Below are 14457 nucleotides of genomic sequence, written 5' to 3' on the forward strand. Positions count from 1 at the left end.
GCACGAGGGGCGCATCGGGGAAATACCTCCCTGTATAATGTAACGATAGCGCTTCAATCTGGCCATTTGCTATTTAATAGTTTGAAGGGAGATTTTTTTCTTTCCTCCATTAAATTATTAAACAGGAACACGTATAACATATCACATGATACGTGATATTATTGGGAATATTATACCGTGACTTGAATATCTATCATCTGTGTCCAGCCCCCCAGTCTCATTAATTACTCATTAATTATTATTTTTAATTATTGCTTATCTAGCAGAGCTATAAATGCCTTCAATCGTTCTAATTCACAATGTTAGCATGAACTTTCACTGCCTGCTCGACGGTAAGAAACAGACAGAACGCTGAAATAAATTGTAAACAATATTCATTTATTTGGATATTCCAGAAATATTCTGATATATAGTTCTAACACAAAGAAGACATAATTTGACGGACGCATTACATTTAAAGGGAACTCAGATTCAACAGTTCAAAGGCCCTCCGACAAAAAACGCTTATGCGTCTTTGTACTTTGTACCCTTTTTTATGGATTTGAGATAGAAATGTCTTACATTGTTTAAAATAAATGAACAGATCATTGCTTAGGTTGACACGGATACAGAGGACGGGACAAGAATGCATAACACACACATTATCTCGCTTCATTTCCTTTATCAAAATGTTGAATTTCTGCATCTTAAATTATTATTAATTGCATTTTTATTAAGAATACACTTTAAATATTTGTTGAGTAAACTGCATTAAGACACCCCTGATGAGGCTGCATTATTTTCTCTCTATTCCCACTGCAAAAAATACATTTCACAATCTCTATGTAATGACAAATGCGACATTTTCACGGCACTGACGTCAAAAAACAACAACACAGTGTGCGTTGACGTGACTTATGGCACATATTCATGTGATTATCATTACACTATTGTTTTTTTTAGTGACGACAGGAGTCAAGCAGCGTGAGATCAGAATGTTTCAAATACATATTAAGATTATTATTATTGGATATCACCACATGTCCAAAAACTACATGATCTCATTAAAAGTGGACACTTACGAGGTACGAGGGTTTCAGCAGACACAATAAACAGACATGTAAATAGTTCTGTGTTAAGGCGTGGAATAAGCAACCAGGTAACACTGTGGTGAGCCACAGACGCACACAAACAACACACAACCTGCACTGTCCCATCAGCACAACTCTTCTCTCGTCGGAGATGATATTTGAAGCTGACAAACACAAAGGTACCGTCTTTGTTCCCTAATAAAATATCCTATTGAGACGGCGAGCGTCACGACACACGTGTGAAGAAGAGTTAAAGGAAATTATGGTTGACGTTATGAAACAGGACTTTGCTCAATGGACGCTTTCCAGAAGAGTAAAAAAACATTTCTCATTAGATAAATGTTTAAAATAAATAGGCTGTTTTAAATATTTACTGTATATTTCCTTCATATAATATAAAGCCTCACCGCTTTAAAAGTCTCTTATAGATACTTTCGCTGTTTATACATGTCCTGAATTGCCCTCCTTTATAGACTTTGCAAGACTTTTTACAAGATATAATATCTCCTTTTATCAATTCATATAGATTTCTGCAATATAGACATTCAAATACAGTATTAGAAGCATTGATTTGTTAAACATCCATTCTTAAACCTCTCTGAACTTCTGAATTGAGTACTAATCCAGGATAAAATTTAAAAATGAACCTTCCATCTTGGGGCATGACCCCCCGTTGCTATGACGAAGGAGTCGAGCAAGTAGAGTGCTGCTAAAACATACATTCAACCTGCAGGCCGTGTAGCCAAGAGAACACACACAGGACGATTATGCTGATATTCAAGGCGTAAAGGATTAAATAACAGTCCTAAAGAGGCGGAGAGTGAGGGGGGTGTCAAAGCCAAACAACTACGACGAGGGGAGGGCAGTTCTGTTTTGGGGCAAAACAAAGATGGCTTCTTCTTTTTTTTCATTCGGGCTACAGACGCGATAGAAAACCAGTCGCTGGCTCACCGACACACTGAGGAAGGGTCTCACTTCCCTGCGCGTCCCCTGCTTCACTACGCCGCTTGCTCGCATGCGCCTGCAGCGCCCGCCTCCCTGTGGCGTCTTCATGGCAAACTACAGTACCCTCAGACGTGCGACTCGTCCAGGTCCAGGTCGACCGGGGAGAAGGGCAGGGGGCGGCGGCGGGGCGAGGGGTGGGACAGCAGCGGCCTGAGGAGGGGGTTCTCCGTGCCGCCGTCCTCGCTCAGCTGCAGCAGGGTGTCGCCGCGCGGCAGCAGCGCCGCCGTGTCCTCGTCGCCGGGGCTCTCTCGGATGCGGGGGGCCCCCGGCGGCGGCGGAGGCAGGAGAGGTGCCGGCGGCAGAGGCGGAGGAGGCGGGGGGCCGGGCGCCGGCGCCGTGCCCAGCACCGGCAGCGGCGGGGGCAGAGGAGAGGAGGTGCGGGACAAGGCGAGAGGGGAGCAGGTCCGGGAGAGGGGCAGCGGGGAGCAGGTCCGGGACGGGTGTGTCGGGGTGGAGGGGCGGGAGATGGAGTGCGGGGGGGAGAGGCTGCTGCGGAGGCCCCACTGCTCTCGCCTCTCCTTGCTGCTTACGGCGGGAGCAACCTGGGGAGAATAGAACTTTGTGTTTTTTGCATATCAACCCCCCCCCTTCGCCCCCTCGCTCCAGTCCTCTATCTGCCCGTCCTACCTGCGTCTCAGCGGGGCCGTGCAGGTCGGCCGTCACCGTCGCCGAGGAGACGGAGGCCGCTTCCAGGGTCGGGGACTTGGAGAGGGCCGGACTGGCCTTCCTGGCCTCAGCTGCTGGCTCCGTCGTGCCGCCGGTTCCCTGGCCTTGGTTCTCCGTGAAGGTGACGGATCGCTTTTGGTCGGCGTGCGCTGTGGGCACACAGGCGCACGCGTCAAAAAACGGCAGCAACAGCGCCGGCTCGCGACTCGCTAACACATCATGACACCCCCCAACAGAGTGGAGGCAGAGATGAAGCGGGAAGGGTAGGCGAGGACTGGGAGGGGATGCAAGACAGACATGCAGAGCGCCCCGCTGGGGCGGGGTTGCACGATTAAAAGAAGGGGGGCGGGCCGTTGCAGGGTGGAGAGCGAGGGTTAAGGGTTGTGTCTCACCTTCACAGTCCAACAACGTTTCTTTTTTTCGAAACATAAGGCATGAGACAGAACAGAGTGAGAAGAGTCAGTCTGGTGACAGGTGGGACAGACAAACAGCATTGGAACAAAGACGGAGGTTTGTGAAGGGGAAGGACGGGGCACACCGACCTTAAACATCACATTCGGGTGGGATATTTATGCTTCAACAGAATTTAACATTTGGCTTCTTGTGTGTTGATCTGAAGTGCAGGGAAGATCTGGCTGTTTCCAGTGACTCGCTCATTCACAAATCCTCGCACACACGCACATAGACACACACACACACACACACACACACACACACACACACACACACACACGGAGGTACGTGTGCTTTTACCCAGTGGTTTGTTCTTGGGCTGGATGCCCCTGCGCGTGGTGGAGATCCTCGCTCCGGATCGGCCGCGGGGTTCATTCTTTGGAATGGACAGCAGGGGGCGACGTAGCTGCAGGATGACACCCACCATTAGAACCTTTTAGAAATTAGCCATGTCGCAAATGCATCAAAATGCTCTCCACACATCTGGCGTATTTGTCCATTTGTTGATAAAGAAAAGACATTCACAAGTTGATTCAAATTGAAACCCTTTTTTGGGGTTTTAATTTAAGGACTCAATTGGATTAGGTTTTATATGTGGTGACTTGTTTCCTTAAATCTCACCGCTTTAGGGTCTATGATCATTGTTCCCCACTACGTTGAATATGCACAGAATAATAATTCCATCAAGCACATCTCCAGTTTTTTCCTCCTCTCCTTCAGCACTGCCCATGTGCTTTGTACCATGTCCTTCAAAATAAAACAGTAAATGAGCACACCTGTCTGAGGCCTCTCTTTCTTCCTAAAGGAGGCTGGAGCAGAAGGTTCTGCGGGCCCGGTTCACTCTGCACACTGGCAACCCTGTTACAATCAATCAGACACATGCACACACACATGCACACACACACACACACACACACAAGACACAAAAATATATCCATGTGAAGAGAACAAAAAAGGCCAGCGCATCCCAGCTGAGCTTGTTTTCTTTGACCACGATAAGATGTTGCCGCTTCTCTACCCGCTCACTCACTACACAACACAACTAGTCACAAGACAGCCAATCACAGTGCTGGCATGACTGATACGGCGACAACACAACAAGGGATAGTAGGGGCTGGAGTAGCAACGCTCACACATTTCAAATTCCCCCTTCTCCTAAAGTGAGACACTGTTAAATCGGGATTGGTCAGATTGCGGGTTTGCAAAATTCGACAAAACCAGACAAAGAAAACAAAAGTGTCCTTATATCATAGTTGCCACCCCAGTTCCCTCTTGCCCCTACAGATTGGTTTCCGCAGTGGGACACCCAATGTGATCAGCGGGAAGCCCGACAGACACGTAGACAGCATGAAACACCACGGCACCGATGGGACGGAGGCTGACTTCACTGATGGCACATCGACTGTAAAGACCCACAGATAACACTGGGGGAAGAGACGCCGAGCTCTCTGGCCCCCGGGGCGGGGGGGGGGGCCTCTTCAGTTGATAGGGGGCCTGGTTAACATGGCGCAGGAGATGAGTCGAGAAGATGAGGGTCAGTTTGGTGCTCAAGGGGAAGTAAGGAGGGAGAGGGGGGGCGAGGAGGGAGGCGGAGACTAGGCACACCGGACCCACACAGAGAGAGATAGAGACAGGTAAGTGGGCGGGGGATAGGTGTGGCGGGCCAAGGCGATTTGATTGGATGATGAAGATGAGTGATCAACGGCGAGGCGGCCACTAGAGGCGGCCGTCCTGAGGCGATGCCCCTCCCACTGGACGGACAGATGTAAGGACGGGACAGACACGGAGAGAGGGCCACTGTACCTAGAGAGGTTACCCTCCTGCAGAAGGCCCTGGGACTCATCTAGCACATTGGGTTCACTGTAAAAAGGGAGGGCGGAGGAGAGATGGGGGAGGGGAGAGTGGGAGTTTAAGGAGTGCAGTGGAGATCCGTTACCACCCGTCGCCCTGAGGCCGGACAGCGTGGTGGGAAGTCGGAGCTCTGACCACAGCGGCCTTACCGAGATACAGAGGCTGAGCTACTTCACATTCTGAGACTGTTGAACAGAAACATCATAAATCAACAGAGATATACACAGAAAGAATGGCTGTGGCTGTGGGTTATGACTGGTTGATCCTTTTTCGATATGCAACTCATCAATAACGCGTCGCTACGGGTTACCTATGGCTGGGCAGCATGGTGGCGCGCGGCACCTCGGGCTGCGAGGCCACGGAGCCGGTGGCGTGGCTGGAGAACCGGCGCTGCGCCATCATCCGGGGCAGGAAGGCCTCGTGCTCGCTCACCACGCTGGGGATGCTCATAGAGTCATCTGGAAGGGAGAAAGGACGGACGCGGTGAGTTCAAATATCCTCCCCGCCGCCCCTGGCGGATGTCATTAGGAAGAAGCGGGGAACGTTTCTGACTCTCTTCGTCGTCCTCGTCCGTGCGGCTGAGTGTGTCTTGGGAGGGTTGGCGCGATGGCTGGCTCTCCTGCTCCCACACGGTGCCGGTGCCGGTGTTGGAGCGCGACATTGTGGCCAAACTGAGGCGATACGCCGACGTGGAGGTGCCCACCGTGCTGATGGACGTCTTTCCCTGGTAAGCTGTTGGACAGGAGTGGGGGGGGGGCAAACCAAGGCAAGAAATCAGGGGATCAATGTACTGTTTTCAGCAAAAGGAATTCAAGAAATGTCAGTTGATGCTGCGGCGTCTCACCAGAGCCGCTGTGCACGGCCTCCTTGAGTATCTTCAGCTCGTTATTGAACTCTGCAAACAGGGAGCTCTTGCAGAGGGGCCGCGGGATGAATCGGCGCTCCAGCTGGTCGGCGATGTGATGACGGGCCGTGATCTCCTCCTGGGAGTCGGCGGGCTGCGTCAACAGCTGAGGGGGAGACAAGCGCACGCGGACCGGTGAGGAAGAGGGCAAGCAGTGCGAAAGGGCACGCACAATCAGAGGGACGGATGTAACCTTGCACTGTATGAAGGGCCTCAGCAGCACGAAGATAGGGATGCGGGTTCGGACGATGAAGTCAATGAAGTCCCAGAAGGCCAAGCCGCCCACTTTCCTCAGCGCCATCTCTTTCACCTGCAAGCTGAGCCGGTACCACTGGTTTCCCAGCGAGCGCTCGAAGCAGACCAACACCACCTTCAGAGCTGCAGAGGGATGGGGTGAGAAGGGGGCCCGAAACAAACAAAGAAAATGCCGCCGCCTTCTTGATTCTTACCCAGATACGCGGCCTGGCTGGTGGACTCCGCCAGTCCCTCCCTGCGCAGATCCTTCCCCGTGTCGCCCGGGGTGGAGCAGTGAGCCGGGGAGGCGTCCAGCATGAAGTTCTTTGTGCGGGAGGTGGAGATGATCCGGGGAGGCAGCAGGATGTTGATGACCGTCTGCAGGAGCAGGAAGATCTCCGGCTGCTCCAGGTGGGGGCTGTCTGCGAGGGGGAGACGGATGGACATTCACGTGTCCTTGTCTTCTTCGTTCTGTGCCACCAGGAGAGCAGTAACGCAAACAAATTGAGCTCTTACCTTTGCTTCCAGAGCCCACAGTGAGCACAAAGGGAATGAGCAGGTTGAGCAGCATCCCCTCCCGCCTCTCCTGATTGGTGAAGGGCGAGATCACATGGCTGAGAGGAAAGTCCTCCTTCAATGCCTGGGATGACAAAAAAAACAATAATACATAAAACATTTGTGCTGCCGATGCATCGGCGTCTAATGGAGGAGTCGGACTGGTTGGACCGACGCCCACCTGGATCTGCAGGGCGACCAGGCGCACCACTGCTGTGCTGAAGGGCAGCGGGGGCGAGAGGTAGGGGCTCAGGTGGAGGAGAGGGAGCCCGTCGGCCACGCTGGAGGGACCGACCACACCCATCACCTGGCAACACAGGAAGAAACGGCGGCGCTCAGACCTGGATGTGGTAGGATCTGTGCGCGGTCACCTCTGAGTGTTTCCCGTACCAGGTTGACGCAGACGTTGATCAGCGAGCGAAGGTGTGGGAGGAAGGAGATGATTGGCTGTCGCTGCAGGGTCAGGCAGATCCCCTCGATCAGGCTGCTGGCCGCCTCCCACTCCACCTGTCTCCTGGAGAACACCCACCCATACAACACCACCCCGCACCCGAATAAAGCATATTTTTTATGAATTTAACCATAGACAAAAGCACAAATGCCACATTCAGGTCACGTGGGATCAATTTGAGATGTTGCGGCCATTTGAAATGACTCGAATGTGGCATAAAATCAAATGTGAAACAGAGAAAAGGAGCATTAACATGAAACACTTACCACTCTGTTAACATTTCCCTCCTTATAATCATCACCCTAATGACTGCTGAAGAACATACTGACAACAAATAGTGCAAAGCCCACAGACATAGCCAGCTGAACAGTGAGACAGATCCAGGTGTGGAGCACACATCTGGGACCGCTGCTCCCTCTGAGCCAGCGGGGCTCGTTCTGATGTCATGAATGAGGACGCAGACGGGCAGGTGTTTTTGTTTTTGCCAAACCGTGGTGTGAACATTTTACAGCCTTTTCTTCGTCCCACCTTTTATACTTTTGTGTTATTTAAAGCATTAAAATGTGAAAAGTGATGAAGAAGTAGCATAAAGAATAGTAGCTATATTCTTGGAATAACTTTTTTCAGTCCGGTGTTTACATTCTTAGTTTCTGCAAAACGCTGCAATTTCAGCTGCTTTTAATGTATGTAACCTGCGGTACAAATACGGTTTATTACCATTATTATTAATGATTATATATAATACAGAATTGAATATTATTAAGTAATTATTAGTAAGATTATGTGGAAATCTGTGAAAATTTCCCAATCAATACGTCTGCTGTGACATTGTTGCTATACGTTGCAACAAGAATCCACACAGATTAAACTGTTGTTGGTTTGTTACATACCACCCAGAAGAACGGGCGTGATTATTTCCACAGCAGACACATCGGTTAGTCTAATAATAAAAATCTGCATCATCACCCATGACACAAGACCCTTCTCTGGCTTAGAGGGGACACACACCCAGTGATCCATTCTCTTCCCTCCTCACGCACCCAGGAATGCATCGAACTCCTCTCACGCCCACAAGTACCAGCATGGAAACACGCAAAAGCAGCACTTACGGTACAGCACCCGCCAAGGCAGCGTTACAGAGAACAGTGCCAAGAAGCCGTCTATCTAGTGTACACACCACGGTACCGGCACAGCACGATACACACGGAGAGAGAAGAGGGGTGTTCAACAGACCTGGTGCATAATGCCTGTGGGCGAGCGCACCTGAGCGTAGGCATCTTGTGGATCTTGTTGAACATGCGGTCCAGCCTCTTGAGGATGAGGATGAGGGCGGGTCGGACGGCCTCGGACGACCAGTCGGTGATGGGCAGCATCTCCATGATGTAGCGCCGCAGCCCGCGGCTCTCCATGGTCAGGGTGTCGTAGGGGGCCAATTTCAGCAGGGCGTGGGCGATCTCCGCCAGCCTGGGAAACACACAGTGTACCTCAGCAGTGATATGTAGCCACACAATAGAAGGAATGACCTAAGGAATGACAGATGCAGCCAGAAATCATGTAAAATTGCATTGAAGTAAAGGAATATAAAATCCTGCTGCAACATCAGGCCCAGCTTAGTTCTAAAATCCACACGAGTGAGTCACACCCCTCAATCGAGCAACTTCTAGGAAAACAACATACAAACTTGTATCACTACGTCTGGATTCTTTCAGCAAACCTCATCACCTCATGTGGGACTTGATGTCCAGCAGCTCCAGTGCCGTGACCCGCGGCTCCCCGGCCACGTTCTGCAGGATTTTGAGTCGCGGGCCGCAATGTTTGTAAAACTCGGTGCAAATGTTCAACAGCGATTCCCTGGGCCGCCGGAACTCTTCCCTGGCGATGCGCTCATCCAGCTCCTCCCTCGGCATCCCCTGGCCTTCCTCCAGCAGGTGCAGGTTGTCCCTGAGCACATGCACGCAAAGGGCAGGTCAGTGTTGAACCCTAACCGACTACCAGGGCCAGTCACAAGAATCCTGGTCCCAGAATATTTATCCAGCCTTATTAATGTACATCAACCCTCCAGAGCCCTGAGGTCAGCTGACCAGTTGCTTCTGAACATTCCTCGGTCGTTCCTTAAAACGAAAGGAGATCGAGCCGTCGCAGTAGCGGCCCCCACACTGTGGAATGCTTTTCTGGTTTCTGTGCGGTCTGCGACGAGCCTTTCTACTTTTAAAACACGCCTTAAGACCCACTTGGCCTTTGGCTGAGTTAAGTCACCTGTAATGGATCTTTTATTTGTTTGCCTTTTACTGTTTTACAGTTTTTTACTTGTTTGTTGTTTTACTTTTGCTCGTATTGTTTATTGCTGCTGATTATTTTTATCCTGTAAAGCACTTTGGCTGGCCATTGGCCTTCAAAAGTGCCATATAAATAAAAATTGACATTGACATTGACAAGGTTGATTTATTCAAAGTCCTGACCGGGTGTTGACCCCTCCCGACATGGCGTGGTTAGCTGCAGTGCCTCCTTTATGGCCCTGGTCAGAGCGGGACATCTGGGGGGCTGTCATGGGCCTGTGGATAAAGGCATGAGCGTTGTGAGCAAGTAAAACAGACGTTATTTTATTTGTTGCATGGGGGGGGGGGGGGTCGGACCTTGTGAGGGACTCCGAGCTGTAGAGGAGGGCCTGCAGGGATGTGGCCAAGGCAGCGATGGCTGCAATCTCATCCCTGGCAGCTGAGGCCGACTCCATCGTAACCGTGTTGATCTTCAGCTTCTGGAGGTGGCACGGGACCAAGGCCTCCAGCACCATCAGCATCTGCAGACTGGAGAGATCCGGACAGACTGTTAGTGGACAGAAAAAACGAAGATACAAGATGGGAGGGGGAATCCTTGACGCCTCTTTAATGTGTTTCTATACCTCCTAAAGGATTCTGGGGCGTAGGCAGCCACGGTGACACACAGCTTGATGGAGTCACTGACAGAGAAGGCCAGGTCCTCATTCCCATAGCAAAAATCTGCAACAAATAACACAGCGCTCCATTTGTCTTCTCGTTTGTGTTAGCAGGACAATGATGAAGGCTTCGTTTGGATAAAATGCCACAACGTGTATGTACTAGTGACAGTTCACCTAAAGAGCGTAGAGGCTTCTCAGCCTTAACAAGCTCCAGAGCGTCCAGAGCGTCCTTGGTCTCCCCCTCCAGAGAGATCAGCAGGTCAAACAGACACTGAGCGGACACTCCTTTAGAAAGACCGGTACTGGTGCTGGTCTAGAACCGCAAGTAAAGACAGAAAGCAGCGCGTTTATTAAGTATCCAATTGATTGGAATATACACGGTGTGTGTGTCTAGTCTCACTGTGAATTCCAGCAGTGGAGCCACGCTGGCAAACAGCTGCAGGACAAAGGGTTTGCGGTGGAGGATGTAGAACTGCCGGCAGCAGAACTCGATGCCGCGCCTCAGTAAAGGGTTGCTCTCGTAGTCGGCGTAGACCTGTCGTAAGCACACAGGATGACACATTTTTAGGGCGGTATCATACAATGGTGAGAAATGTGGCCAGGAGAACGTATTTAAATGTATTTGTTGTGGGGGGAGGGTTTGGGTGTGTGGACTATGCAAGTTATACAAGCGCTGTCTTTTATTAAATACGTCTTCATCAACCGCGATTGAACCAGTACACGTGTCTCCTCACCTGCAGCATGGTCGGCAGGATCCACTGGTAGCCGCTCAAGGAGAAGAGGTGGTTGAAGTGCACAGCGGTGTTGATGGCGGTGGCGGTGTACTGCCTGAGGAGGGCGCTGTCCTCAGGGTGCAGCAGCAGCGCCCCGTTGAAGACGTTGAGGAACAGCATCATCTCGTCGCCCCACGGGTACTCGCTGGGCATGCCCAGGAACATCTCCTCCAGCAGCTTGATCCACAGCACCTTGTGGAGGGTGTCCAGCCCAAACAGCTCCTTGCCTGGGGAGAGGCGAGGAGGGGGAGACGGTGTTTCAAAAAGTGTACAACCCGAAGGAGATTTTTATTCACGCGCCGGATGACGCAGTTACGGTGTAACCTTGAGGCTCGGTGGCCAGCGAGAACTCAGCGTCGATGGCGGTCCGCGGGAAGGACGGCAGGCGGAGGAGGTCTTCCTGCAGCAGGGAGACGTGGGACTGCTTGTGCACGGCCGGCATGTTTTGAGTGAGGGAGATGAGGAAGAGGACACGTCCAACTTCCTCTAGTTTACGGGAAAACACCTGGAAGAAGAACACAGATGGGAAAAAAGTTTAACATGTTTTTACCATCTTTCTGCTTTACTTCTATTTGGTGTTGATTTAATGCAGAATCATTTCACAAAGTGGAGCATTTGTTCACACCTGTTTCTGGATCAGCTCCTGTCCTTTCTCAGGCAGCATGTGGACCAGGTTAAGCTGCGGAGAGACTGATCTCCGGAAGGGGTAGATGTCTCTCACGTATGTCTGGAGGAGGTGAGAAGCAATATTGTATTGGAGAAGAGACAAAAAATATTAAAATATTCCAGCCGTGCTCCTCCTTTGTATATCGGGATGCACCTGTTTCACGTAGTAATATGCGTTTGTATCTACAGTACCTTGCTATAATGGATGAGGTTCCATCGTTTGTCCATGAGGAAGTAGTGTGCCGATCTGGCCTCAGGAATGTTGAAAAATTCCAGGCACTCCTGATTTGAGGGGAGAAAAGAAAACTGCTTCAACAATAAAAACTTAGGAAAAGCGAAGTACATTTTACTGATACTTTTGTTCTTTAACTTAGTAAGCTCTTGCATGCACGGTTACTGTACATTGCTGCAGTGGTACTTTATCTTCAGGCACCTTACCTTGAGTAGGGCTTCAAACTGAGTGTCTTCATGGACTGGAAGCTGTGTTGGGATATCACATTCGTTCTGCCCATGCACCACCAGCGTCTTGGTTCCTGCACCCAAAATGCAGAAGAAGATATTCAAATATATTTGACATATTATTCTCAGAATCAAATTAAAAAATTCTCTGCAAGGTCTAAGTGGGATCTTAAATTAATTAACGTATCAAAAAGTTCACCTGGCATGGATGCAGTGACCAGCAGCTTGACTTCACACTGCTCCTTCTTCATGGTCTGCTTGAGGTCTTTGAAGAAGAGCCCCTCCACATAGCCGACCACCTCCCACAGGAAGGTCAACGTGGCAGAGATGGCGTCCATTCCCCACTCACACGGGGTCCGCACAAAATACATGATCAGTCCCACCTAGCAGGGGAGGCGCAATCGGCAGATTTCACGGTTAACTGAGATTTTTGATGCTAACAAACAAAGATAAAAGAAAATGTATGATCTATCGTTTCACCAGATAGTTGAAGAGGATATGAGAGGTCTGAGCCGGCAGATCTCCGATGTTGAGCAGCAGCTTCCTTAACATGAACATCAGCTCATCCTGCCACAACAACACAAATGATAGATTCATTTTACATTTCCCGTTTCGAGCCTTTGTTCCGAGATTGTGCACTTATCCTCGTTGACTGTAAAGAATAGCCTCTCCGGGTTCTGTTTATCAGATCTGCGGATGAGTTTGTTTCTCCGGATCTTTACCCACCTGTCGATTGCTCACTGTTAGCTTTTCCAGGAAGTGGCGGAGAACCAGGGCCGGATCTTCAATTAGGCAGTTCCACAGGATTTGTTGGGCAACAGCACTCACTGAAAAATGGTTGGTATGATCAGGCCTCATATTTGGAGATATACATGTCAAACAGTGCCTGACAATCAATGATGACATAATGCAAAATAATCTAGAAACAAATGATGTATTTTCTTAATGGGTCTGATCGCTCAATAGATTTTTTTCCTATTTTAACTGAATCTAAAGACAATAACACCTACCGGCCACACCATCCTCTCGGACCTCCCCGTCCTCCATCAGGTGCACGATTGGTAGGACTGCGGCACAGATGCATGCTGGGAAAACGGCTTGGGGAGGCTGTAACATGTGGTGTGTAGGAGTGTGTTCCGTTGTGTTCTCTTCATCTTCAAAGAAAACAAAAGAAAAGGACCCCAAAAAAATAAAAATCGAATTTTTTTAAATGAGCAAACCGAAAGGGCTCGATCAAAGCACACTCGTACCTTCGGCGCTGGCCAGCGAGCGGACCGACCACACGGAACCCCGACGGAAAGAATAGTTCCTGTGGGAGTTGCTAGAGGCGCAGGAGGGGCTGACGGACAGACGGCGCGAAGCCAGGTTCACCACTTCTTCTGCTGGCGGGATCAACGCGCGACGCAACCGGCCACGGAAAACAGGAAAAAAACAACAACAACAAGCTATCAGGGCCCAGCCGCCGACCAACTCCCAATGAAACCTCTCCATTTCTGCGTGGTCTACGCCCCCACCTTCCTCCTCCTGCTCGGGCGGGGGGCTGCACGTGGGCTCGTAGCAGGCCTCCTGGGCCACGGGGATGGCCGTGATGATGCTGGCCTCGCGCCCCAGGCGGCGCTTCTCCTCCTCCTGCTGCAGGTTCTTCAGGATGTGCTCGGCCCGCTGGTGGGAGCGCGACACCGCCCGCGCCGAGAAGGATTTCTGCAAAAGAGGGCAGGGGGGAAGAGGGGGTGGGGGGGGGCATGCGTCGGATCAAACGGCACGGAGGCGAAGCAGCGGGTGCAGACATACGGAAAGTTCAGAATGAGGGAGTGATTAGTACAAGATTTGAAGTTTAACTGGTTTCTTTAGGGATGGTGTGTGCAGAGCTATTCTCGGCACAGGGTTTAATCTCAGGAGCATTTGGTAATGTTAAATGACCGGACAACACACTAATACAGTAACTCTCCTCCAGCACATTGATCTCATGCTCTAATGCCATCCGAGCATCATCAACAACTGTTGAGTTATTGGATCGGAAAATTTCACAACAAAATGTGACACAAATAAAGGTAGTCAGACTGGAATTTTGAGAATTTACTGTATTTTGTGTACAGTAAATGCCTCACTGCATTCGCACAAGTGCTCGTACACACACATATCCAAATAGGCTGAACGCATGATATGGAAAACATACACAGCAAAGTCATTCTCATCCAATGACCATGCATCAACAGCACAACACAAACAAAATGTCTGTAAGTCCGATGCATGCTGTTATTTATTTTTTCTTACTATCAGACCAAGAGCTAGAACACTTTTTTGAGTGTGGTGTGTAAAACTGCTCAAGATGCATCTATCGGAAATGAGCCATGAAACTGAACCATGATGAAAACCTACAGCTCCCGAAGGGCTAAAAACACTCAATGGAGAAAATCTTCCCTCCTGTCAGTAAT

General features: G+C 50.2%; 1 protein-coding gene across 26 annotated transcripts in view; it reads right to left on the minus strand.

The window, feature by feature from the left end:
- Positions 1 to 357: 357 nt before the first annotated feature.
- The window catches only part of unc80 (unc-80 homolog (C. elegans)), a 35635-nt gene continuing 21535 nt past the window's right edge, over positions 358 to 14457 (minus strand). For 13 of the 26 annotated variants that reach the window (XM_078099979.1, XM_078100107.1, XM_078100103.1 and 10 more), the window contains 32 exons: positions 13537 to 13723; positions 13273 to 13404; positions 13033 to 13176; positions 12749 to 12849; positions 12503 to 12589; positions 12222 to 12405; positions 12002 to 12096; positions 11756 to 11845; positions 11523 to 11624; positions 11222 to 11402; positions 10859 to 11124; positions 10525 to 10659; positions 10299 to 10437; positions 10089 to 10185; positions 9823 to 9993; positions 9649 to 9741; positions 8912 to 9130; positions 8423 to 8653; positions 7129 to 7252; positions 6920 to 7045; positions 6700 to 6823; positions 6399 to 6605; positions 6143 to 6327; positions 5890 to 6055; positions 5598 to 5777; positions 5356 to 5503; positions 4998 to 5054; positions 3971 to 4052; positions 3495 to 3600; positions 3134 to 3154; positions 2703 to 2890; positions 358 to 2617 (listed from right to left, as the gene is read on the minus strand). In XM_078099979.1, coding sequence (XP_077956105.1) covers positions 2141 to 2617; positions 2703 to 2890; positions 3134 to 3154; positions 3495 to 3600; positions 3971 to 4052; positions 4998 to 5054; positions 5356 to 5503; positions 5598 to 5777; positions 5890 to 6055; positions 6143 to 6327; positions 6399 to 6605; positions 6700 to 6823; positions 6920 to 7045; positions 7129 to 7252; positions 8423 to 8653; positions 8912 to 9130; positions 9649 to 9741; positions 9823 to 9993; positions 10089 to 10185; positions 10299 to 10437; positions 10525 to 10659; positions 10859 to 11124; positions 11222 to 11402; positions 11523 to 11624; positions 11756 to 11845; positions 12002 to 12096; positions 12222 to 12405; positions 12503 to 12589; positions 12749 to 12849; positions 13033 to 13176; positions 13273 to 13404; positions 13537 to 13723 — 4845 coding nt within the window. In that variant the 3' untranslated portion in view covers positions 358 to 2140. The remainder of the gene's footprint in view (positions 2618 to 2702; positions 2891 to 3133; positions 3155 to 3494; positions 3601 to 3970; positions 4053 to 4997; positions 5055 to 5355; positions 5504 to 5597; positions 5778 to 5889; positions 6056 to 6142; positions 6328 to 6398; positions 6606 to 6699; positions 6824 to 6919; positions 7046 to 7128; positions 7253 to 8422; positions 8654 to 8911; positions 9131 to 9648; positions 9742 to 9822; positions 9994 to 10088; positions 10186 to 10298; positions 10438 to 10524; positions 10660 to 10858; positions 11125 to 11221; positions 11403 to 11522; positions 11625 to 11755; positions 11846 to 12001; positions 12097 to 12221; positions 12406 to 12502; positions 12590 to 12748; positions 12850 to 13032; positions 13177 to 13272; positions 13405 to 13536; positions 13724 to 14457) is intronic. The other 13 variants (XM_078100110.1, XM_078100035.1, XM_078099983.1 and 10 more) reach the window with 11 other exon arrangements.

Source organism: Gasterosteus aculeatus, chromosome 1 (assembly GCF_964276395.1).
Source record: "Gasterosteus aculeatus chromosome 1, fGasAcu3.hap1.1, whole genome shotgun sequence".
Classification (NCBI taxonomy): Eukaryota; Metazoa; Chordata; class Actinopteri; order Perciformes; family Gasterosteidae; genus Gasterosteus; species Gasterosteus aculeatus.